The 27,281-nt window shown below is 45.0% G+C and overlaps 1 protein-coding gene across 1 annotated transcript; it reads left to right on the top strand.

Annotated features, from left to right (window-relative positions):
* Nucleotides 1-11,640: 11,640 nt before the first annotated feature.
* Nucleotides 11,641-27,263, top strand: LOC128300719 (organic cation transporter protein). The gene is made up of 7 exons (XM_053036884.1): nt 11,641-12,641; nt 19,758-19,992; nt 20,072-20,330; nt 24,714-24,906; nt 24,985-25,418; nt 25,498-25,846; nt 25,909-27,263. The coding sequence occupies exons 1-7, from the start codon at nt 12,178-12,180 to the stop codon at nt 26,111-26,113; spliced, it is 2,139 nt and encodes a 712-aa protein (XP_052892844.1). The 5' UTR covers nt 11,641-12,177; the 3' UTR covers nt 26,114-27,263.
* The last annotated feature ends 18 nt before the right edge of the window (nt 27,264-27,281 follow it).

Genomic DNA, 27,281 nt, shown 5'->3' with positions numbered 1-27,281 from the left:
CTACTGATGTCAAGCGTATTTTGCAGTATTGAAACATTGTTGTACAGGTAAGGATCGACGATCTAGATTTCTTTATAATGGCGTCTAATACTTTTTTGTTTAAACACTTTCCGAAGTACGTTACCAGTTGCAGGTAGTGTCTGGTGAAGAGGCGCCATTAGCCTGGTGCCGTGGAAGATTTTGGCGCGACGAAAGTAAACCACGAACATCCCGAGCTCGTTTTAGGCTTGGGATTTCTTTTCCACGAGAAATCATCGTTATGTTGCGATGTAATCGGCTCTCTTTTTTCTATAAATTTCTGTTCTGGCAACAATAACTCAAACAATACGAACGCCTAAAGACAATAAGCACTTCCGTTTGCCAGCATGAGACACATTTCCGTAGCCGTGATGTATAAACCGGTACGCGACAAGTGACTTAACACCTGTCGTGGCGAGAGTGTTGGCAGGAAATCGTTTTAACACTCAGGCGCTCAACGGAACCTAATTAAGCTTTTCGCACATTTCGCCTCAAGCAATTTCAGTGTGTCTTTGTTGCCGGCGATGTTGTGGCGATCGTGAACGCAAATGTTTAATGTTACTTTCCGTTTAAGATTGGATTGAGAAAAAAATCAAGTACAATAAACTAAACACATCGCCTAATCAACCATGACCAATCGCGACTAATTGTCTGGTAATTGACCCGCGGAGGAATATCATTAGCATCGAACATAGTGGTGCTATCCGATACACCCGACCTGATCGTGTCTATTATAAACACGACCAGACATCGTGTTAACGATCGAATTTCATACATCGAAGCTCTAGAACGGTATAGCTGATGATTCCTCGCCACATTCCAACCAATCGGCACGCCGGTCAACCGAAACGGAATCGGTAGGAAGAATATGTGTATACACCATTTGGGGTATTGGCTTTAATTAATGCCACACCGAAGAGCTCTCCCACAACAACGGGTTCGTCTGCTTGCGTCCGTTGACATAACGACCGGGCTATTAAGCAATAGCGTTGATAGCAATAGCGCACACTTTTAGGCTGTTCGATTTTATAGACTTACAACGGCAGTTTACATTCACCTCAAATAGTTGGGGGTGTTGCATATAACATTCAAGCAGTACGCACACGCCGTTCAATTAGTGCTCAATAGTTGCAATCAATGTTAATGGTCCTAACATGAATCACAACAAGCCATGGGTTTTGGGGATTTCCTAGCATTGGCTGACTGGTATAAGTTCGTCGGAGATTGTTGGAAGAAGCGGATTAACGGTAAAGTATTAATTCGGAGATCGATATAGCTCCACTGCACGTTTCATCCTCATCTGCATATTAATGGTGCACACGAGAGATGGTTAAGATAAATCCTACCTTTACCGCTACCAACCTTGACAGTGCTTCCTGCTTTAAGTCCGGGTGTCGCAATGGGCCTGATTTAACCCGAAATGGATTGTGCAGTTGCGAAACAAAAAACCACACACAATCTTGCCGAAATTCGTGAGTAATCAAATCCAAACTATCGCGGACCTTCGCCCACAGGGTCCCACGAGGGAGCTATACTAATGAACTTACCGCTTCTTGGTGAGCTGGACCTTGTATGGGTTGGGGGCCTGTTTGTAATAAACCGGAAGTAGGAAATGCGTATCGGAGAATAGTGGAGATCACGTCCCGTCCGGGAGAATAGAGTCATTGTCGTGTGAACTTGTCAGTTTTCCCACTGATCACGAAATTCACTAGAATAGGCACTTCGACGTGTAATATCTCTAGACGCTAAATGTTTGCGTACAAGGTCACTACCAACGGTATTAACGGTGGTAAAAGGTAAAACACGAAAGAATGATTAAAAATACAAGAACACAACGACTGACTGTGCGGGACGGGTGCGCGGTTAGGAGAAAAGCAGAAGGGAAAGGAGGCTAGTGATGCAGTGATTGGCACTCGGACGAGGAACAGGTCGATCATTTGTGATTTATTTCATCCAGATTAACTGCTTAGCCCATTATATACAGAGCGTATGAAATTGCATGCGCAAAAATACTCCCTTTTAAAACAGCTGCATTTCTGAAATTAATTAACTCAGCTTGTTTGATTAATGGTATCAGATAATAATTTAACATTGGCTTCGTGTGCTAATTATGGTCCTTTACGTAGTGTTTTCAAGTGTCCAAAGATTGGGAAAAATCTAATCGAAAACATAAGCATACAAAATGTCAATAATTCGATAGTTTACTTATTCTAAAATGATTGATTTATTTATTTTTTGTTTCGTTAGAACGGTCAAGTCGTATTGACTTATTTTTACCACGTAGTCGGATAGTCAGTCCTTGCTACGGATGTTTGGTCCGGATGGGAATCTAAATCGATTTGATTGGCGATAAAAAGATAACAAGCAAGCTATACAATATATTCTTGAACAAAAATCGAAGAAAATAAAGAACGTAACGTAATTTTTTATGCAAAAATTGAATTTTTGTTCTTCATGTATTAATAGCACTGAAGATGGCCAATTTGGGGCGGTCCGCTGGTACGCAGGACTGACTATCCCGCTACGGATAAATATAAAGACAGATAAAGTCAGAAATGGCAGGCCTCTAGACCTCTTCTTGATGTTATTTTGCTTTTCTAAAAGGACTAAAGTTTCATGCCATTTGGATGAAAAGATTTTGTTCGCTTGATATGTATTGAGTTAATAATTTTGTACTCGATAAATCTTCTTATTTTTTAAACATTTATTGAATAACTAAATACTAAATATTGAACAACTTCTCGTACATTTATGCAATGTTCATATGTTCCCTTTTGTGCATTGGACAACTGTTTAACCTTCCGGTTGTCAGGTTAAGCTCGTTCCGATTTAGATTCTCGCGTGTGTCTTATTTTTTACTTGAACTCTGTTCTAGCAAGCACTGCCAAAGGTGACAGTTTGAACGTAAGCGACATTCACGTTCAGTTCTATTCTTAACGGCATCCAAGTAAGACGTGTTTTATGTGTTAGAGAATAAAGGTTATAAGACGTAACAAATTGGCGACGAGGATCATCGAAACAACGAGTGCAGTTTGAAAATGACCGAACCAAACGAAATGTTGATGCGTATGATGACGCAATTTGCGGATATGATGCGGTCACAACAGGAAGCAAACCAACTGTTGGTGCAGCAGTTCACCACGGAGAAAGGAGGAGAATTTCTGTTAAAAACGCTTTTGGAATCGATCACGGAGTTTTCATACCAACCCGAGGAAGGTTTGACCTTCGATAAGTGGTATGCTCGTCACCGTGAGGTCATTGAAAAGGGTGGTGAAAAATTGAAAAGCAGCGAAAAAGTAAGGTTACTCACGCAGAAGCTAAGTGTTTTAGATCACGATAAGTATGTTAATTACATCCTTCCTAAAACACCCGAAGAGCTTAGTTTTCGACGAAACGATGAAAATACTGCAAACAATGTTCAATCGCACATCGTCCGTGTTTTTCAAAAGGTTTAGCTGCTGGCAAACTAAGAAAAAAGACGAAGAAGATATCGCGTCGTATGCAAGTGCAGTGAACAAAGCATGCGAAGAGTTCGATATTCGCAAAATCACACCCGACCAGTTCAAATGTCTTGTTTTTGTTGCTGGGTTAAAATCGGAAAAAGATAAAGACCTGCGAACAAGATTACTTTCCAAACTGGAGAATGAAAAAACCACAGATCCGATTACTCTCAATAAACTCCTGACAGAATGTCAGACTCTGCACAACTTAAAGCATGACACGGAAATAATAGAGAAGCCGAAGACGTTCGTCAAAGCTGTGCAAAAGGCGAACAACGAAAAAAAAGAAAGAGCTGAGACCTCAAATAAAATACTGCCACGACGACCATGCTGGCAGTGCGGAGGTATTCATTTTGTAAAAGATTGCCCATACAACTCGCACACTTGCCGAGTATGCGGGGCAGTGGGACACAAGGATGGGTACTGCAAATGTTGCCAGAAGCCTAACGAGCCTAGCGCCGCGACGCCTAGGAAAAAGGCTCAAACATTTGTTCGAAACAACGCTAACAGACAACGGTATGGAGCAACTAAAGGAGTGTTTGCGGTACAGAAGGATGATTTTCCGAGCACGCGAAAATACATCCGAATTTTGGTTAACGGAACATCGTTTGTTATGCAGTTAGATTGTGGATCTGATTTTACGATAATATCAGAAGACTCCTTAAAGGTGTTAGGTAACCCTAATACAACACCGACAGGACTACGAGTGCTAACCGCCGCAGGAACGCCCCTTCCACTTGTGAAAGAATTCGTAGCCGAGGTTACTATTCAGGGGTTAAAGAAGGAAGTCCTGTGTTATGTAACGTCCGTGCGAAAATTTAATGTACTAGGCAGCGATTGGATGCAAATTTTCGGGTTATATGACAAGCCTATAAGTTCTTACTGTATGCAGGTGAGAGGATCGGAAAATGAAATGGAGTCATGGAAATCGAAATGTCCAAAGGTATTCATGGACGGTCTTGGTTTGTGCACGAAAACGAAAGTGAAATTGTGTCTAAAAAAAGGAGCTACTCCGATTTTTAAGCAAAAACGTCCAGTTCCGTTTCACTCACAACGGCTGATCGAAAAGGAGCTCTCACGACTGGTACGTATGGAAGTTCTGGAGCCGGTTGATTTTTCTGAATGGGCGGCACCCATCGTTGCGGTGCGTAAAGCTCAAAAAGATGCTGACGGAGATCCAATAGTTCGCATCTGTGCGGACTACTCGACTGGACTCAATGCAGCATTAGAAATGAATAGCTATCCAATTCCCACACCGGAAGACATATTTGCAAAGATAGCTGGTAGCCAACGATTCTCAGTAATTGACCTCTCTGATGCGTATCTTCAAATGGAGGTGGATCAAGACTCGCAAAAGCTCTTGACTATAAACACCCACAAGGGATTGTTTCGATATAAACGGCTACCACCCGGAGTGAAAACCGCGCCAGGTGTGTTCCAGAGAGTTATCGACAGCATGCTCGGTGATTTGGAAGGTGCAGAAGCTTTTCTAGACGATATTCTGGTGTTTGGTCGAACGCAATTAGAACATGATAGGAATCTGGAAAACACACTAAAACGCATCGAGGACTATGGTTTCCGCATTAAAATAGAAAAGTGCAAGTTCAACATGTCGCATGTGAAATATTTGGGACATATTATCGACGAAAATGGATTACGCACAGACCCCGCTAAGGTAGCAGCCATTTCTCAAATGCCAGCACCGCGAAACATATCAGAGTTACGATCATTCCTGGGTGCAGTAAATTATTACTCCCGGTTTATAAAGGAAATGCACAATTTACGCCAGCCGCTAGATCAACTGTTACGTAAAGACGCAAGTTGGGTATGGTCTGACAAGTGCCAACAATCATTCGAACGCTTTAAGCAGGCTCTGAAATCAGACTTAATGTTAACTCACTACAACCCTAATCTACCAATCGTTGTAGCGGCTGATGCATCGAGCACGGGCATTGGAGCGAATATTCGACATATATTTCCAAATGGTGTCGAAAAGGTAATTCAACACGCGTCACGATCGTTAACTCAAGCAGAACGGAAGTATAGTCAAATTGATAAGGAGGCAGTGGCATTGGTTTACGCGGTAACCAAATTCCATCGTATGCTGCTAGGAAGGCATTTCATCCTAGAAACAGATCACAAGCCTCTGCTGCGCATATTTGGCTCGCAAAACGGTATTCCATCAACGACATCTAACAGGCTTCAGCGGCTAGGGCTCACACTGCTATGCTATGATTTTAGTGTCGAATACGTACCGACAGCAAAATTTGGATACGTAGATGTGTTGTCGAGGATGATAAATTCATCAGCAAGAACTGACGAAGAATATGTTATTGCTTCCGTCAAGTTAGAAGAAGACATACATGCTATCCTGGAAAGTGCAGTTGATCATACGCCGGTCACATCTAAAAAGATAGCCGCAGCTACTGCAACGGATAGTGTACTGAAGCAAGTGATGCATTGCTTGAAAACAGAGTGGCCTGCAACGGGAAAAACGATTACAGAAAAGGAATTCAAATCATTTTTCAACCGCAAAGAAAGTTTATCTGTAGAAGACGGATGTATTCTGTACGGGCAAAGAGTAGTAGTACCCAAGTGTTTCCAAAGACAGGTATTGCAGCAGTTACACTGGGGACACCCCGGTATAGGTCGCATGAAAAATCTCGCCAGAAGTTATGTATATTGGCCTAACATAGACTGCCAAATAGAGGAAAAAGTACGAGAATGTGGAAGTTGTGCAAGAGCCGCAAAATCACCACCACACTCACCTCCCGTAGACTGGCCAGCACCAGATGGTCCATGGCAACGCGTGCATGTGGATTATGCGGGACCAATCCAAGGGAAATATTTCCTCATCATAGTGGACGCGTACTCCCGATGGCCGGAGATTTTTGAAACATCGACTACCACTTCTACAAAAACTCTTCAATTGCTAAGGAGCTGTTTTGCACGGTTGGGTATTCCGGTAACAATCGTGACTGATAACGGAACTCATTTTACTAGCAGTGAATTCGACAATTTCTGCAAGGAAGTGGGTATCACCCCCATCCGTACGGCGCCATATCACCCACGATCGAACGGTCAGGCGGAGCGTTTTGTGGATTCTATGAAACGAGCGTTCAAGAAAATTAACATGGGGGAACCTCTACAAGAAACTCTAGATGTGTTCCTGGCCACTTATCGCTCAACACCAAGTGACACGACAAAAGGAAAGTCTCCAAGTGAACTCATGTTTGGAAGGAAGATACGAACAAGTCTCGATCTACTTCGACCAGTATTAGTGCACACTAATAACAGTATGCAGAACGGGCCATTAAAGCGACGATTTGTAGCAGGTGACACAGTGTTCGCTAAATTACACCACGGTAACAAATGGTCTTGGGAGCCTGGAACGATCATTGAAAAAATCGGAAATGTGATGTACAACGTATGGCTGGAAACATCGCGAGCTAGGTTGATACGGGTACATATCAATCAACTACAAAGTCGTAGTGAAGCATCAGAGGCTGGAACATACGATAAGGCTGGAGGAACATATCAACTGCCTTTGTCTGTTCTGATCGACGAATTCGGACTTCCACAGCAGCAGACGACAGACGAGGGCGCTGACAGTGGAAACGCCTTGGATAACGTACAGGCGCAACCCGAACGTGTTACAGCGGAAGAAACTACCAGCCGCATACCAGTAGCAGTAAGGACATCGAGTAGACGACCGATACGGCTGCCACCGCGTTTCGAACCCTACGTAATGTTTTAAAGGGGGAGATGTTCTAGCAAGCACTGCCAAAGGTGACAGTTTGAACGTAAGCGACATTCACGTTCAGTTCTATTCTTAACGGCATCCAAGTAAGACGTGTTTTATGTGTTAGAGAATAAAGGTTATAAGACGTAACAAACTCCCTTTCCACATCAAAATACGCGTCAAAAGCAGGTGCTTTCGGACGATTAGTTGCAAGGCAGCTTCGAATGAAAAGAGGAGAGCAAAAAACAAAAAACGCACACAAGATCAACTTATAATAATGTCAGGACCGTGTCCTCCCACATGGTCACCGAATGCCGGATGAAACGAGGAACGTGAGAAACGGTGGTAGCCGCATTGCCGGAACGGAACCGAACGGAAGCAAAGCATTCCACCAGAGCTTGAGACGATCAGACGTGAGGACGTTGGTGCGGTAGAGACCGGAAGGAGCAGCCGGACAATCTTGCGCGACCCGAACGGGGCATGACGGCAATTTCGTTCTGTCCTCGGGTAAGATCACCACTTTGACTTTGGCAGCTTTGGCGGCCCGGGCACACCACTGGTGCGTCGTTAATGAGACGATTGCGGATGCTTTAGGGGCAGCAGCAATTGGCACAATCGGGTGGGGGAGAACTAGTTAGATCGCGATGTTGTTTTCTTTCTTTGCGGTCGTGTTCGTTTCTCCGGTGAGAGAGCGCACTGTGAGTGTGATTATGGGTCGCAAGCACCAATCACATGGCGCAACCGCACGGGATGACCATCAGCACCGTTTGGAAGGTGCAATGGAACTAAAGTAAAACAATGCTACCATCATGTATCAATGAGTATCGCATGTACAAACGGGGGTTCAATCAAAGTGTGTCCCTCTGTCGGGTCATTTGGGCAGACCTTCCGGACCGTAAGCGGGAAGGACATTTACAATTAATGTTCATTATGGATTCGTCGAGAGCGTCGAGAGAGAGGAAAGTACATTTAGTAGCACTTGGTAGCACAAAAAAGGATATAAAAATTTAGCAGTCATTACAGACAGGCAATCTATACAATATGAGCATTTAGGAAGGAAGGAAGGTCCTTGATTTTCGTTTATATGTTGCTATTACTTTCCATTGAAGAAGAATGATCCATCATTGGTGCGAAAGAATAACCAATGATGGTGGGTAATTTTAGTAGACTTTGAAGGAGATGTTTTTTCGCCACTTGATTAACTTACTGAATGATCCAATAATTAAATAATTTATTTATTTCGTTGCGATCTTGAATATTTGTTCATACTGCTCGTAGTGAAGATGTTGGGGAAGATGTGTTTTCGGCAGACATTTAATTACATGTGGATGATAGGCGATCCAACTCCAAATTACAACTGAATATCTTCGTGGCTTTTAAGATTTATCTCACAAGTTCAGATTCATTGTGGAAGTTTGGAGAAGGTTTCGGAGCATATTCCATTAGCAGATGTTGTAAGTTGAATGTCGATAAAACATTTGAGTCCCAACACTCCAACACGCTCTTAGAGTATGAACCCCAATTAGTCACGATCGACATGAGTAATGTAGCAGGACTTTTGATTCAATATTTGTTGAAGGACAATGGAGAATCCACTATCTTGAAAAGCTTATTACGAGTCTGGATGACCTAACAACTGTACTGTAACTAATTGGACAGGCGAGCACCCGAGAGACTAGACATGTCAAGACAAAAATAAAAGGTGATCTACTCTTTTTTATTAAATGATTGAAAGAGATATCGTCGTATGCTCCGAATTATTGTTGTATGGTATGACTAAGGTAGTGAACGATGGAAATTAGGATATGATAACTTCAGGAGGATATGGATACTGAATAATCATCAATTCTAAATCTAGAATCGTAGTATTGGCTGCATGTACTACATGAAGTTTGGCAATATCGTTATGGTCATTTCAGTCCAGTACTTCCATTGACAAATAAATTGTTGCTCTCATGATCATGGAATAACCATCTTGGTGTCTGGATACATAGCAGGTAGCATATGCACCAGCTTTACCGTATATCTTGGGTCATTATCTGCTCATCTCAGGTATGCTGAGTGTTTATTAAACGGTTTACAATTTTAAGATGATTAGCTTCTCTTGCGATGAACGGTCTACGGCAGATCGTGGAGGTGATCTTCACTCCTTTTAGCCATTAAATCTGTCACTAAAAAATAAACAAGATGGTGATGAATGCAGTACTAACTAGAACATTATGCGTTTCTTGTAAATTGCTTGTAAAAGTGACCGAAACGCTAACATAAACAAATATGAAACAAATTTTTCATTAATGTCTAAATGTTCTGAAGAATTTTGTCTTCCATTCTTCTTCCTACAAACTATAATGGTACAGAAAAACTGTGTTTCTTTTCAAACCTGGCATGAAATGGGTATGTAACAGCCTACCCCCGTTGGCAAAAAAAAGCACGTACACGGGTAGACGCAATGGAAATCGAACCATAAAAAATACAGAACTCCGACCGTTCTCTTCCAGCTAGGCAAACAAGGAAATTGCAACCGAACAACGCTCATCCGTGCATAACACGGCGTAAAGTTCTCTTTGTTCCAACGGACGGAATCCGAAAAGCAAGATCCGAACCGTTTCGGAGATTGCGAGAAGAGGTTGTGTTGTTTGAAAAGGTAAAACACAGAGATGAACAGAAAAAAAAACAGACTGTGCAGTAAACTGTGCTAGACGCGTGTAGTTCAGGATTTTAAAAGGGATTTTTTGTATCGTTGCAACAGCACAACAAAAAACCCATTTTACCAAACGAGCTGACGGTTGGTCAGCATTTTCAAAAAATGTATATTTATACGGATGCAGTCACGGAATAATGGATCGTACCTGCGTGCTTAGTGGGTAACTCAGGGTGGTCTAAATATTATACACAATTTAACATTCACCAACCTTGTTTGAAAAGCATGGCTACATCCAAGAAGCCCGGTTAAATTAGTAATCATTTACCTGCAGCTCTGTATTCAATACGAGACGAATCAATAAAGCACGATCGGTGTTTGTATCCGTTGGCAACCACCGTGTGCACAACGTTACGGACACGGCCTACTAATAGCTAATTTCAATGTTTTCGACCCATTACGGGCCACGTGCGTGAGAGATGTTCGGGTTCTAATCGAACACAGATTTACTCGACAACACACAGCAGGGGGTTTTAATGCGTTCTGCTCCGGGATGGGAAATTTGCAGCCAAATCAAAACAATGAATGTAACAACACTTATGTGCTGTTTTTCCGATGTTCACAGCCCGCGATACATGTGCGCACGTGCATCAATCAAGCGCATGTGTTAAACTACGTGAAACCGAAATCACTTAAGAATGTAATTCAAAAACACTTTTGGAAATTAGCAGAACGTTTCTGAGAGACCGCCGTGCCAATATTTTGGCTCTATGTGCGCACCCGAGTACCGGCGGGAATTTACCGAGGGAAACATTTTTGCACGAATTGTTCGCTAGACATGTTGCTTTCAGAAGCGAAACTACTGAAAGACCCGATTTTCCCGAGGCAGATCGCGATCGCACCGGGGGTGAGTCATGTGTATACGGCAGCTCACACACAGCTAAGCCCATTATGTACACTTTAAACCGATTCCCAACCCGTGAGATCAGTTGTACAGGCTGGGAAATTCCAGCCATAAAGCAAGTCTCCGTTTTGGGTCATGCCTGCGAGGAAGTGTCCGTACAGACGACCCCCGACCAACCGATCCTCCGCTAGGATTAACCGTCTGGCACGGTTTGAGTGGTGCGCATTCACGATCGAGAGAGTGAGAGACGGTTCAGTAGCAAACGTTCTCCAAATAGACAACAGTGCGTGCTCGTGGAGGCATAAGCCGGATTGAACCGAACGCTAGGGGTACATATCGCCCATCGTGGTTTTATGTTGGTAGGGGTACGAAGGTACACGAAGCCACCTACAAATGCGCGGTAGAAGAATGTACCTCTTATTAGGTTGTAGCTACCTGCAACAACACAATAAGGTAAGCTCGGCAAAGGTGCTAAAAACCACCGGCAGACGAGCCTACGCATTGCTGGCAAGCGGAGAGTTCCGTAACACATCTGCGCGTTAACCTGCGTTCTGCTGCGGCCAGACCGAGACGGCGTACCGCTACGGATAGTCTCGGAAAAGCGTATCCTTCGGAGCGAGATCGAGGGTTGTCTAGACGCAGGGGGACAACATTCGAGAGATCATCGGACTGTCGTACAAACGCGCGCGCGCGTCTCTCACGCATCTACGACAAAACCCATTGCTCTCGGGCTCGGAGATCTCACGCTCTCCCGGCCAAACCCCGGCCAACTAAAGCCTATATATCCTCGGTGCGGCATCGAACCAGACTTCAATTAAACGTCCGATCCGCAGACTACCGTGTCGTCCGTGCAAGAGCGCTTTGAGTTGGGGGGCCGCTATAGATCCAGCCAGACACACTTGCGTGGTGCAGGAAAGAACAAGGAGACACCGATTTTCGCACTTATCGCGTACGGAGGGTTTTAGCGCGCAAAACTCCGTACTGGATAACGTTGCTAGAGCATTAAGAGAAAGCAAGAGGTGTCCAAAGCCACCACGAAAAGTGTGCCCGCTGTACGAGATCGCGTGCCGTTGCAAGCAAATCGTTGATTAGATGATCCTGTTAAGCGGCCAATAAATTTGCACCAACAGTAGTAAAGCCCCCAAAAAAACGTGACAGTTTTCGAGAAAGTGTTAGCAAAAAAGAGCGTTAACCTCTTTGCTACTAGTTCTTCTTGGGTGTATATCAAGTGAAAGTGAATATCCCATGTGTCTTGGGTGTGCGTGAGTGAATGAGTGTGCAACAAAACTATTAATTACTTGAAGAAAAGCGGGAAAAAAACATTACCAGTGATCTATCTATACAAGCAAATAAGCTATACACACAAAACAAAATGACGCCCAAACCAGAGGAAAGCATCCCTGTCGTCCATGTGGGCGACGAACGTGAGCTTGGCGAACCGGGACTAAACAACAGCACCAGTTTGAGCAACCTTAGCGCCAACCTAAAGCTAAACGCGTTCATCAACAATGGTTTCGTGACCGATTGTGCCCAGGCGGAAAAGTTGGCCGCAATGGAGCAGCACCACGAAGCGAAAAACACCAACCAGCAGCATGGCGTCCTGATGACCACCAACGGTAGTGCGGCAACAGTGGCCGAAAAACCGGTGGTAGACTTTGACGATCTGCTACCGCACGTCGGCGAATTCGGCCGTTACCAGAAGATACTGTTCCTGCTGATGATACCGTTCGCGTTTTTCGTGGCGTTCGTGTACTTTTCGCAGATATTCATCACCCTCGTGCCGGAGGAGCATTGGTGTTACGTGCCGGAACTGCAACACCTGTCCGTGGAGGAAAGGTACGTACGCGTATGCGAGGGTGTATGGGTGTGGCCTCCGCGGCAACCAACTAGTAGCACCGTTGCAGTGGGTTTAGTGGATGTTTCCTTCGTAAGGGGGTACTAGTGATCGTACCACAACCACACACGAAGGGAAGGTTATGGTTCGATGAAATCCGGGCCCAGCGCGTCCATCATATTTGCAGAGATGCGGTTTTTTTGTGTGTTGGTGGCAACTGCTTCACGTGAGCTAAAGCCATTTTGATACACTTCGTAAGTACCCGGTGGTTAAACACACCAACACGTAAGTGTGATACGGAGGTGCCTTATGTAGCCGCGATCGCAATCTGCCCCGATATGACGATCGGTTGTTTTGACCATAAAATTGTGGCGTCTTTGAACCAAGCCGCTAGAGCGTGGCACCAAACGCTTGGAGGGACGAAGAAAAACGATCGACGAAACGGTGGGCAGTGGCCGTAGTAGTAGTAGTAGTAGTAGTAGTACGCGATGACTCTGTCAAGGTTTTTTGGACGCTATGACGATGTTTGGAGTTTTTTATTCCACCTGTTTTCGTAAAAAAAAACCACAACCGTAATGCACCAATACGCGCCACATATCGTTGCATATTCGCTTTCCATTGATTTCGATCGATGAAGGATGCACGTACCGCTGGCTTGCAACGCATTAGACGAGTTCGACGAACAAACCTCAAAATAAAAAAAAAATCTCCAGCATGTTTAGGCCCTTTCAGGAATTCCTCGCTACGAAAACCGGCATTGGAAATTAGGTATCAAATTTTCCTGATTCAAACCTCTTCCGGGTAATGATATGACTTACCATTGAGCGGAGCGGGAATCACCTCGATCGTAGACGTCTGTAAAACACCAACCAGATGCTTGATGTTACTTCCTCGTTCCTCGTGAGTGAGACAAGGACCACGTTGCATTAAATGCAACCTTTTCTTCAAGAAATGCAATCCGCACTAGAGAACAGGGCAGACAGAGTAGAGAATTAATATTACATCGCAGTTTAACAACAACAAGAACAACAATTAAAAAAAACCCTCATATGCTTGGCACACAAAACGATGCATTGATTCCCCTCGTAGTAACATGCTGGCCCTCTCCTCTTCTCAGCGGTGTGTTGGAGCTCAGTGTACTTCCTTTTTGCCAATTCACATCGCATTTAGTATCGCTTTACACCATCGCACACACGATGAGCAATGCCATTCGGCAAAAAGGTACAACACACACGCGTCCGCGCTGTACTTACAAATAGCTGACCCGTGTAAAGTAGCCAACGAGCCGCCAAGTAGTACAAGATGGGTACACTATATGCCATATGCCGTGACATGATACAAATGTTGGTGGTTTTGGCCAACTTGATGCAATTTCGATTCGCAGCTTTAAAAGTCAAGCTGAACTAACGCAACACATAACCCTGAAGTGTCAATAGCGCACAGATGAACCCGCAATTATTCCCCAATTAGTGATGTTATTTGCTTCATGTATATTTAACAAACAATTGCAATATTTCGGGGTGTCGTGCCGTTATGCAACTACGTGGCGTCGCACTTTTCCACGGCCAGAGATCCCCTGTGGGGGGAGGCATTTGATTTTGCGTTCATCCACAACACAGTGTAATTATCTCTTCATTGGTCTTCTCTATCGATTAATCGCTCGATCGGCAACCGTACAGACTTTTTTTTTCTGTATTCCAAGGCACATGCGGTGGCTCTTCTATTTCCTAACATAAAATCGTCAACAACAAGAGAAAAAAAATAGCGCAGCATAGTGTGCGCGTGCTACTGCTTGAAAAGTTTCAACTTCAACTTGACCCAAATTCGAGGTAACGCACCGCCACCAAGCGACTCCACCGCGAACAACGTTCGCGACGCTTGCACGGTGGTCAAAGAATCGCAACGGATCACGCTAATTAAGCTGCAGCAGAATTGAAGTTCAAAGACGCAGTAGGCGAGAGCGACATGCCGGGAAATGAAGCCGGGCACACACTCACACTCTCTTTTTCCCAAGGTTTTGACAGATGTGAGTTTTTTTTCCTCCTCCTTCATCAAAGTGTCGAATCATCTTAACTAATATTGCCCATTTAGATGTGCTTTTCTAGTGCGTCGCACTATAAGGTCAACACGGAGTAGTTGGTGGCTCTGATGGTGGCCACTGTGCTGTGCCGCGCTCAAGCCTGTTTGACAGGTGCGTCATCGACTTCTAGCGCAGGTGTGCGTTCTGGAGAAAAATTGTACTCCGTACACCGAGAGAATTGCGTGCGCGAATTAGCGGAATCCACCACACCCAGGTTAAGGCCAGAATGATCGATAGACGAGCCGGAGTTTGCGCACCATCACCGGAGTAACCCGCCCGCTTTTTATCGCGCCTATATAGATAAAAGCGCATGCTGGCGCGACACTCCTGGTCAACGGCTGGAACTACTACTACATATTGGCTGGCTGTAGTAGGACGGTCCCCACCAGAAACAAGATGGCCTCATTTATCTATGCTCGTTGTGAAATAGTCATTTCGCAAGCACTACAAACCAAGTAGTAGCGACTCTCCCTCCAATGCGACTTCGGGCAGTATTGGCAGAAAACCCACCGCATTAGAGTGATTAGCGCAGCTTGCTGGCACGAATCATTGCGAAATTCGACGGAAAATAATTCATATATTGTACGAGCAGCATCTGCAGTACTGAAAGGGTAAGAACGCTCAACCTATGTTGATGATAAGGTGGATGCCGTTTTTCTCAAGCAGATGTTCCAACTCGCTACTGATCACGCGCGCATAACTTTGTTAACTTCTAATCCTTTCAAGTGATGGAATGCCTCCGATCGTGTGCCATGTTGAATGTGTTTATGCTGCAGCGCATGGCGCGCTCCGCCTTCGGCATTGTTTGCATTGGTTGCATTTTTTTTCTTCTGTTTGCTTCTTGCCACAGTAACCACAATGTTCGTCCAATATGCGCTCACCTGTGCGCGGGCATACGCCTCAGAAATGGATGAGCTTGCGTTGGTAGAATAAGACGAAAAATTGAGAACGGCTTGACGTGCGCCAGGCCTGAAGGTCGCAATTAAATTGTACCCCTCTCCCCCTCCCCCCCCCTCCCCCGAGTTTGGGTGTGTATGTTCGTGTGTTTGTCTGTTAAGCGAATGTTTGCAATGTTTGCAAAGAACTTGCCGCACACCTTTGTATCAACGCGTGCACGTGAAGTATGCGCGATGTTTTATGGAGTAGAAAAACCGGCCACACCATGCATCTATACCCACCTGCTGGAAATCCGGACCATTGTCAGGTGTGTGTGTATGCTTTGAGGGTCAAGCCACCACACAAGCATATTGGGTACGCGCGAGTGAAAGTCCGAGGTGAGTAAGTCAAGTCCAGCAGCTCGGCTAGAACTGGAACCCTTCTACCGCTATTACGGTGACTCCACCTAGCATTGCCACACGGGTTAGGCCAATTTGCTGTAATCGAACATTGATGCATTGTTACGCGCAGAGTGACGTAACGCGGGCGCGTGGAATTCCGGTCACACAAGGAAGTCCAGCACTGTGCAACGACCTATTTATCTTGACCCGCCGAAGTCATGGCCGGTCACGTGGTAAAAGGTAACGGCAATGCCGATTGGCTCATCGGCAGCACTAGGAAGTGTGTCAAGAATTGGTTCACGACATTTGACATCACCATTTTTTTGGTCACCCAATTGAGTTATCAAGATCCATTAAGGTGTGCGGTGTTGGTTTTCCGTACATCAACCCGCTGATCACCTGTCCCGGAAACTATAACAGGAAACACATCGACCGTATTAAGTTGAGAGTTACGGAGTTCCAATCGATTGACGGCAAATGTCTGTCATCGATGTAATACCTTCGTAACTCGGATGTTTCATGTGTGTGTGTGGATTGGATAATACGTTTTCTTCGTAAAACAGAAAAAAACGACTCTTATATTCGTGATTTCGGCATCCAACTGACGTCATTCTTCGACGTATTATTCCCAAAATGATGGAGTACAATTACAGGATACCTTTGGAGGAAATGTCCGAGATTTCTGTTGCTTGCGTCAAAGAAACCGTGCCCTAAAGCTGGTAAGGATGCTTGCCATGATCGCTCTTTGCTTGTCTGGAGATGATGTTACAGATTCGTGAACTTCGTGATTTCCTTAATCATTCTCAAGGTCAGGAGTGAGTACCTTTATTGCTATATTTAGACATACACGCCAATAGAAAATGAATTCCCTTTCCTTTAATTCTGATTAGAACATGAGTTTAAAGACTGAAGATTACTAGCCTACAAATTTTTAATGTTATGCCTAATGGCGCGAATTGTCTAATGACGATCTTCGATCGAATCTCAACTTAATCCGTTCCGATGTTGACAAAAAAGCCTGATGTAGAAATAAGAAAATATTTTAAACAGAAAGTACTTTGCCTATCATTTACTAAACATTGCGTTTATTAAAACATAATATTGCTATTCGTGGAACAAACAATTTCAACAGATAAATCCTGTTTGCCACCAAACATTGTCAACTACACGCTGGGGTCGCTTTTGACTGGCATGGCAACAAATCATACTGAACCTTACAAAACGAAAAAAAAGCCTTTTATGTGTCTTTTTTCCTTCCATCGCATTCTACCGGATTTAACCTACCCGAAAACCAACCAAACAAGTTACGAGGTGCGAGGTTTTTGGCTATCTTTAACGGTTTTGCGGTGGTCCAAACACGTCATCGTCGCTTTATCTCTTTGAATGCCTGCCTGAAAGATGCAAATTTATTGAGTCTCTTGAACGAAAGCTTGGCAACAACACAATGGCTTTGATGTCGAAACATTCGCCAAAAGGTGGGATGAGATAACATCAGTTGCTCGACCTGATCTTGCGTTGATAATAAATCATTCATATCTAGAAATATATCCATCAGGATCTAATAAAGTATAATCATGTGCCGAAAGAATGGTTTCATGAAACCGAAACGGTAGCATAACATTTATTGTACAGAACAAACCTAGCAAAAAAAATACTCCAAATGCCTTACTCCACTCCCCACACACCGCTCACAAAGGAACAACGCGTCTCAGAACACATGGACATGGCACGCAACAGATGCGGAAATGAACGATCGCCAGCAACAAAAAAAATGCGCCAACCGCGAACCTCCAACCAGCTCTCCTAACAGTTCGACCATAGCCGTGAAAAAGGGTTTCCCTTCAAATGGTTGTTCCGCGGTGCTCTGCGGGTACATCGACGGCAATCGACGCCGATTCTGTTAATAAACCTTGAAATTCGATTAAAATCCATTCCTCTGAGACGCGCGTTTTAATAAACCGAGCCGGGCTTTAAGTAGGCAAGAACAAGGGACTAACTCAGGTGGCTGAAGCGTTGGGCGATTCGGTTTTCTTGCGTGCAAAGCGACGTATCGTTTGCCTCGGAAGTTGTCCATGCTTGACGCCGACACTTCACCGCCATGACTAAACAGGTCGAGAATCCGGTTATTGTTGTAATTCAATTTCCGTCTTTAATGTGTCCAATGAGTTCTAGGATCTTGGATGAAGCATGATTTGCCATGAAGTGGACAGATGTCTGTAGATGGACCGCACGCTCATATCTCAATCGCCAGATCACGATCATCTGGCTATTAGATCGTGGGGGGATTTTGAGCAAAATATTGATTTTTCTTTTTCAATCAGTCATTTTAAAGCAATCTATTTATGGTGATCTTTAGTCACGAATTTGGGTAATTTGAATTAGGGGTTGAAAAAATAAAGTCATTTGATAAATATCCACAAACCCGTCCGGCGTTGGGTGAACTGGTTAATTGGAAGAACAATTGCCAAGCCTATAATTTATGCTGCCTTTCAGCATTTGTCTTTCAGCAAGTATGACATTTGTCATACAGCAGAGTTTTCAGTTTCCTGACTTCCTCTTGCTTACCATTTGACGAAGATTAAGGATTAATAACGTGTTTCCAAACACGAAAATGACAAACAAAACACTTTGCGCTAAACCTGTTTAACGGCCCTCCCAACCCAACAACATTCCCGCACATTGGGTACTAAATCTATAAAGGTTTTTTTCTTTGTTTTCTCTCGCGTCAATCTTTTATCAATGCCGACATTTCTGGCACTGCAGTCAAACGGCACGAGACGGGAACATTAATTATCCTCGTTGCTAATAAACCTCGTTGCTAAGCCAAACCCAATTCGCCATAGCCTTAAAACCGCATCTGGGTTAACTTAATGATGTCGGTTTCTACGGATCCGCTGCCGGTTTTTGTGAAGAATTCTTCCGAAACTTCCGGGTGCTACCGTCTAGCCGTCATGGCAAAACGGAACACGGTCACGCGCAGTGAGGTGAGCAGTGGCGAAGCAGTTGATTGATTTGCGATTCGTTCCATTTGTGGTTTATGGAGTGGCGATTTGAATGTTACTGCGGCCTGCAGAAAAAAAAAAAAGACAAACGAAGCGATTTGAGTCATCCCGGATCAGTGGAGTGTCCAATTACTGCAAATGAAAAGCACAACCTAATCAAACCCGATTATCGACCAGCTTTAAATTACTATAATTTGCCATTCTTCTCAATAACCTGTGAGAGTTCCCTCGTTTTTGGTCTAATCGGGGGAAGGTTTTGTGATCTAATAATAAATCTGCCTCCTTCCTGTCGATTTTGAAGAGCAAATATAGGGTGAACTTGAAAAAAAAGACCTGCCAACAATCGTACTCCCAACTATTCCTGGAACAACGTTCATGGTTCACTGACTGGTTTGGAGTGAAGGGAAACGAAATCCCGCCGGGAGCCACCGATACCCATTGGATCAATGACTTTCATAGCATCTCAAGGATGCCAGGCCATGGCAAACGATCGGGTTTCTTTGTTCGGTGCTGTAAGTGAACGTTTCTTGCAATGTTGATCATCATCTTCCATCGAATGGCTGGCTCGTGTTCCTAAACCGTATCATGATGACGGGGGGGAAAATGGCCGCACAAGGAGCAGCACGCCGCAACCTAGCCAATCACAGGAAGGTGTGATTAGCGCTAGTAAAGGTGGCCCAGCAATTCCCCTCTCGAACGCTAGCATCCCGTTTTTGCTAACCTGTATGTCTTCGCTTGTTTCGCTTTCCTTATCCACAGGCGTGCATTGGCCATTCCCGTCGAGGAATCGTTTGGAGCACACCTGGACGCGGGTGGTATCGGCGATGGGAGCTTACCGGTCAGCTACAGCAAATGCACGATGTATGCCGTTAACTTCACGGAGGTGCTCGCTAACAACATACGCAAGCCGGATCCATCCTGGCCAACGCAACCCTGCCGGCACGGTTGGGAGTACAACTTTACGGACGTACCGTACCAAACGGCAGCAACTGATGTAAGAACATCTCTCCGCAGCATGATGTCCGGAGCCGTATATCTAAGTGTATCTCTCTCTCTCCGTTTTCATCCAACAGTTCGAATGGGTCTGCGACCATGCGTACCTTCCAACGTTGGCGCAGTCTATCTTCTTCCTGGGTGCGATCGTCGGTGGACTGTTGTTCGGTTGGATTGCAGATCGATACGGACGCATTCCCGCACTCGCTGGTTGCAATATCGTCGGTTTTGCGGCCGGTGTCGCTACGGCATTCGTAGGCAACTTCTGGCAGTTTAGCCTGTGCCGGTTTCTGGTCGGATTTGCCTTCGATAACTGCTTCACCATGATGTACATCTTAGGTAAGTTGTTTCAAATACACAGTTTTTGTATTATGCATCAAATAGTATGCCGTCAAACTACCTCGGTACAAGACAATTCCAAAGTCCGCGTTTCCTAGCTAGTACTAGAACTAATTCTAAGCTATACACCATACCGTCCTGACACGACGCACAGTGTGAAACTGACGGACAGCGGTCAGCACCTGTACAACACATCATGCATACACAGTTTGCACGTTGATGCGACCTTATTATATGTATTTAGCTTCCACTGCCCCTGATTCTTGCGGGGCCTATAAATGCACATCCGAGCGGTTGGCGGTACATGGCTGTGTTGCAGCGGTTGGCGTTCGAAGGTGATCGCCTTGGAATGGGGAGGATTTATGGAAACGCAAACTTCAAACTGCAATCGGCGCCTTTTGTCGCAGTTTGCAATAGTAATTGGTGGCTGTGAACATAAAAATGCATGCACTGGGCCGCCCGCTACCGTTCCTATCCCGATTGTGTTGACCCGTGCTTGTAAACACGGGCAATAAATATCTTGATAAAAATGTCACGATTTAATTCAGATTGCAATACTTTAACAAGTCTTGGGGTTAATTGGTTCGCGTATCGGACATAGAGCTTTGACCGCTACTAGAACAACGTGTACTGATCATGTCGAAGAATGCGATCGGAAGTACGCGTTTAACCTGATTCCGTCACCTCGCGCCTTTACGAATCTACCGCATTATTGGGATCAAACAACAAACGGCTGTGGTCAGCATGATCGTGCTAGTGACTAATTAATTACACCACAGGTTTGTAATTTTACACCTAAACGCTACCAACGATACGAATCGAAATCGTGAGCGACTTTTTGATTGTAATGCAGCTCACTACCCAGAGCACGATCGCGTGGAATTGCTAATGAACAGGTGATAATCTCAGTGAGGTAACGAATCTATTTAGCTACGCTTAACGATAACCTAATTGACCATTTGTAAGGCAGCAAACAGGTGACTTATTGTACTGCAACTCGCGATGTTGCATATTGCTAACTGAAGCAAGTAATAAATATTGCCTACACCTGGTTCTGTACCTTTTGAACAAAGGGGAGAGCATTAAATTAATGCCTCAGCAGCAATTAGTAGGGCCATTTTTCGCTCCGGTGCGGGAAGTTACATCGTTTGACAGATTTATGATAACGGCAAACATAAAAAGGCCACCTATAATGAAAAAATTGAGTGGATCTCACGGTATGCCACACGCTGGCACCACACAACCCGTTAACGATGCTAATAAAAGAAAACGAAACTTTATACCGTTCCCCCGTTCCCGGCGTCGGAAGCCCTTGTCCAAGAACTCAGGAAGATTGCAGGATAAGGTGCAAAACTTTTATTGGCGAATGGTTCCTTCACTTACATTCATGTTTTCTTAAAAGCGTATGACTTCATCATACGCTGAGATAAGTTGGCGTTAATTACAATGCCAAGAATGGTCCCAACAACTCCACTATCATACCGCCACTTTAACAGATGCTGAGAGCTCGGATGCACCGTTGCAACGCTACGTAATGGTCGTCACGATTGTATAATCGTTTCCATGCGTCGGTTTTATGATCTCTTTATTAACATCAGTGCTCAATGGAACGCTGCCTCACTAGACGTCTCTCTCATTCCTCATTATCTAGCGGTTCGTCTCGGGTACGTTGGTCGACGTTTCCGGTGGTTATGGGTACACCTATCCAACGTCAACCGTTTGGAGTACGGCTCCATCATGTATCCGCTGTATCTGCACGCTAACCTGCGGTCACTAACCTAAACCCCCGCACCAAGTTCAAGTACGTTCGGCAACAGTTACATATGCCCCGGTTAAGGAATGTCAACACCGTAACTTAACCTAGGTTCGCGCAAGGTTATCTGCCCGCCGTGGCTACTTCTGCAGCGCTTTACTCCGAAGGGCACACCACTGCCATACGTGCCCGCTCAAGACGGGAAAGGTCTCCATTCCCTGAAGGTAGCACCTTTTCCTTTGATGTACTACACTTGTCCAAAAATTGTTCTTCACCTCGTTCCGTTTATGGCAAGTTTTTTTTTATTTTCGAAGCAGCCCGGACTTTTTTTCCTGAGTAGCTGATTTTCGTTCCGGTTTTATGGTTTCCGCTCCAATTTCGAATGTGAACGTTTCGGTGACCGCGAATTTTTTAAATCACTCATGCCCACCACTGCCTCTGAGCGACGACACGGCACTGTCCAAGGCCATCCGGAGCGTTTGGTGGTGGCTTGATGGGCAACTTGGCACTTGTAGTCGGTAAGGCTTCCAGTTTCAAGTGCAAAACTTGGCTGTGATTGTGCTTTGTAAGGCTAGACTTTGCAGCGGCCCACACAGATTCTTATGGACTACCACGAATATGCTTTTTAGCTTCTTCGATTCCGGCGCCCAAGGCTCCACCGTAAAGATAGGGGAGGTTGTTTGGTTACTTTGGGCAGCATCTTAATGGTCATTTGAATGTTTGGCTCTCCTCATTCCGTTTTCCTTTCACTTATACTTAGGCTTGATCTCCTCCCCCTCCGGCTTGATCTAGCATTCACTGGCATTGGTTCTTGCAAAGATCGTTCTCGCCGATTACACGAAGCGACCTCATTATTTTAGTTGGCGTGGTGAAGAAAAAGGCCGCTACTGTTCGGTACTGGACTGCAGACTGTTAAATTCTTGGTACCCGTACGAAGGTCACGCAAGAAAGGATCCCCAACGATTCATGCGGCAGACAAAGAACATTCAGCGATTGGAGGCAATTTGGATGAAGTAACGTTCTAATTTATGGTGTAAAAATCGGAAAAAAAAACTTGTCGAGTTTTGGAGCGGAATTTTTAAGCTTCAAATTAATGGTATTAAGTTTAAAAAATCGACCATCCAATACTCCACCCATACAGCGCGCATGTAAAGGTAGCAAAACAGATAAAATCAGACACTCGATGGTATTTGTCGTAAATTTGATCAACGTTCTAAGAGCTGTTTGCGTGTAACCGTTATTGGCAGTCGTTATTTATCGTCGATCATCTAGACAGCAGGGAACTTCGTCCTTCGTGCCTTTCACTGCTTGTCATGCAAATGTTACGATTTTGCCTACTTCTTATGGCACCTCTGTGTAGCAGCCCCCTTGCAAAATACTGATCTTCGACTACCTTCAGATCAATATCTAGCCTCATCCTTATGCGCCCCCCAATCAATAAACCCATTCGTGGTGTCAAACTGTGAACAAGTTCTGTTCTTGATTGAGGTCACTTGAGCAGTCCGTTGGGTTAGCAACAGAACTGAAACCGGCATTTCGCAGTCATCCATAATTCTGTCACTTTACAAAACGTGCGTTTGAATAGCCAATTGCCAATACGAAACCAGTTCGTTCGTAAAACGCATACCCAGTCGTCGAGGAAATTGAAAACGTACGCGGAATCTATTATAGCGACTGTAACTAATCATTATCTTGATGATCTACTGAGCATCAGCAACAGGTGTGCAGTTCCGGATTGCCATATTATTCTGGCGCTCTAATGGCACTTGCTGTTTCTAATTCTAATGGTGTTGTTCTTGCTCCAATTAGCATACCGTCTGGACGTTGCTTTTGCCAACGTTGCTCCCCGTAAGTATACGCTTTGCCCCCTGCCAGTCGGTGTATGCATTGGAACAAATCCGTCAGTACGCGTTAATAACGCTGAATGAACATTTAAGTAACACGGACACTGGGCACACATACACAAAAAAACAACAACAAAAATGTATATATAAGTGCAATCAAAACCGACCTTCCATCGTATGATGTGATGGAATAAATAAACATGTTAATTAATGGAGCAATGCGTGCGAGTGCAAAATAACATTTCCTCAAGCATTTTAATTCACACTGCCCACGCAAAGTGCCGCTTCAGTTTTTATCGGCAGAGCTCATATACAGGACAGTAGGAGCTGTTTGTCACTCTAAATGCTAGCATATAGGAACAAAAAAGCCCACCGTTGCTGCCGGTGAAAAGGTTTAAAGTTGTGATCGGTTACACCTTTGTCGATCGTAATAAATGTCCGGTGTGTATGATGTATATGCATTTGCTCCAGATGTGGGACTGTGTTGCGTGCCGTTATACAGGTTACACCTGTTGCCCTCAATCAATCATACACCTTTAAATGTAGTCTTATGAATATTTCATGCCCTCTGGTTTGCCGTACTTGTCTCGATGATTAAATTTGTCATCCAGAGCAAATAATAGGTAGTGTACATTAATCTTATCCGCCGCAAGGTGTAGGTCGTTCTAATGGAACACCTTCACACTATTTGAGCGCGCATGTTATTCAACTATGTTAGAGCAAAAAGACAGATCTTACTTTTATGTAGCAAACTAACATTTCTTTTCGCTGCCACTATCATTACAGTTTTGGAATACGTTGGCCCAAAATGGCGCACATTTGTCGCAAACATGTCGATCGCGCTGTTTTTCACCACCGCGTCCTGCGCATTGCCCTGGATTGCGTACTATCTGGCGGACTGGAAAACGTTCGCTATTGTCACATCGGCACCGCTAGCTTTGGCCATCCTTACCCCACTGTTGGTACCGGAATCGGCAAGGTAAGTTTTTGCAATGTGCACCCACTGTTCCGGTAAAGTGATACTAACTTATGTTTCCCTTGCACCTATTTTCCGCAGATGGCTCGTTTCGCAGGGTAAGATTGACAAAGCCATCGGAATCCTTAAGAAGTTCGAAACGATCAACAAGAAGACGATCGATGCCAAGGTGTATCAGGAATTCAGTGACAGCTGCGTGAGGCTTCAGGAGGAAGAGGCTGCCAATAGCAACTACTCTGTACTGGATCTGTTCAAGACGCCACGCCTGCGCAACATCACCATCCTGCTGATCGTCATCTGGATGGCCATTTCGCTCGTCTTCGATGGTCACGTGCGAAACGTGGGCTCGCTGGGGCTGGATCTCTTCTTCACCTTTACGGTTGCTGCTGCCACGGAGCTGCCGGCCGATACCTTCCTCACTCTGACGCTGGATCGTTGGGGACGGCGATGGTTAGCCTGCGGAACGATGGTTGCCAGCGGGCTGTTCAGTCTGTTCGCCACCATGGTACCGATGGGTAGGTGTCCCCCGTGAAGCTCTTTTTCTCACCGCGTCAACTGTGCTAACACCTCGCTTCCGTTACGTACCATTTCTAGGTGCCTACTCAGCGACATTGGCAATTTTGGGACGTTTCAGTGTGAACATTTCGTACAACATTGGTTTGCAGTACGCGGCCGAGCTGCTTCCCACGGTCGTCCGGGCACAAGGTGTCGCGTTCATCCACATCATGGGGTACGTGGCGAGCATTGTGGCCCCGTTCGTCGTTTATCTGGCCAACATCTCGCCCTCCCTGCCACTGATCGTGCTTGGCATTTTGGGTATCATCGGGGGATTGCTGTCCCTGCTGCTGCCTGAAACACTTGGACACGACCTGCCGCAAACGCTTGCCGATGGTGAAGATTTCGGACGAGGGCAAAAGATTTGGGACTTCCCCTGCCTAACGAAGTAAGTGCTTGGTTAGTGTGCGGATCCAACGTTACAGCGTGCTAACGCCGTTTCTTTTACAGGAAAGTGGATGACGTTGAAACCTGCGATGATCTGCCCGTAGAGCGGTTTACCCGTGCCACATCTAAGTCCTCAATCGGTGCTTCCCTTCGGGCTTCGACCCGAGGAGAGCTTCGGTCGAGCATGCTCAACCGTTCGATACGATCGCGCGTATCGGTCCGCTCGCTAGCGCAATGCAAGGAGGAACAGATTTCGGGCGGCGTATAGAGGTCTACCGACATATGTGAAGGTAGCGGAAGGAAGGCTAATCCAATCAGCTCAGCGCAGTTTTGGAGTATGCGGATCACTAAATTGTAGTTTGTCTGAGCGACAGCGGCATTGTAACATGTGTAGCTTTTAATGTGTTTTGTTTTAAACTCGTCAGCGTCGTGGTACAATTCTAGTCAACCGTATCGGATGATTTTCAGAGAGAAGTAACACACACTTGACATGATAGTAGTTTTATGCGTTGTCCAGGTGTGGCACCAACAGCGGCGGGAGATGCTGTTGTGCTGCAGTGCTAAAGCATTAAAGGGACTGAACATCTCCGCTGGCGTCATTTACGCAATAGAAACATCACGCGACCACAAGTTCCTAAATCCAGGAAATCGAACAAACCATTCGTCTTCTATTGTGAGCACAAATGCCATCATAAATGATACAAATCGTAGTGGCCAAAATCGTTGCATCGGAAAGTATTACGTTTCAATCGCACAGCATGCGCAGCAGCACTATCAAACAACCGGACGTACGGGAAGGCTGCAGCATCTCTCCATCAGAGCACGAAATCGGCACCACGGCATATCAAACTGGGGCGGAAACGATTGTTTCAGCAAACGAAAAGTATTACGAGTTCCCGGCAGCAAGATCGCGATCAGTGCTATATTTAATGATAGGAGTACTCACTATCACTAGGGAATAGAAGCTAATTTATGATACAGATACGTGTTAGGGTTAGCATGGGAGAAAGTATGGCAAAAAAGGTGTTAGTTGTTTGTAAGGCTGTTGGATCCAACAGCAAACTAATCCTTGTCGATTACGAGGAAGCTAGACGTTAAGAAGAAGCTATCAACTATCTACATACGAACGCAAAACGGTGGACGTGATCAAAAAGGAAAAGAGATTTCACTAAATGAAGCTCCAACAGGTGCGGGAGCTCCCACAACGATGGACAGGCATTAATGTTACGAAAAGTTTTATTTATTCGCTAATCCTTACCAAACGTCGCAACAGTTCGCAAGCGCAATCGCTTCGAAAGTGGAACGGCGCTTTATGTGATACGTAGGATTCGGGCAAATGAAAGGTTGTGAGTGGTAAAATTGTTGTAATTTATCCAATGTAGTCTCACCGTATCAAAAGAAAATACAATTTGAGCAAAGAAGAACCTATTGCGTTG

The sequence above is a fragment of the Anopheles moucheti genome, chromosome 3 (assembly GCF_943734755.1).
Source record: "Anopheles moucheti chromosome 3, idAnoMoucSN_F20_07, whole genome shotgun sequence".
NCBI lineage: Eukaryota > Metazoa > Arthropoda > Insecta > Diptera > Culicidae > Anopheles > Anopheles moucheti.
This window is presented reverse-complemented; position numbering and strand designations above follow the sequence as displayed.

Coding starts and splice junctions, on each gene's coding strand:
- LOC128300719 (XM_053036884.1), top strand. CDS start 12,178: ATGACGCCCAAACCAGAGGAAAGCATCCCTGTCGTCCATGTGGGCGAC. Junction 19,993..20,071: donor ACCAAACGGCAGCAACTGAT/GTAAGAACATCT, acceptor TTCATCCAACAG/TTCGAATGGGTCTGCGACCA. Junction 20,331..24,713: donor CACCATGATGTACATCTTAG/GTAAGTTGTTTC, acceptor CTATCATTACAG/TTTTGGAATACGTTGGCCCA.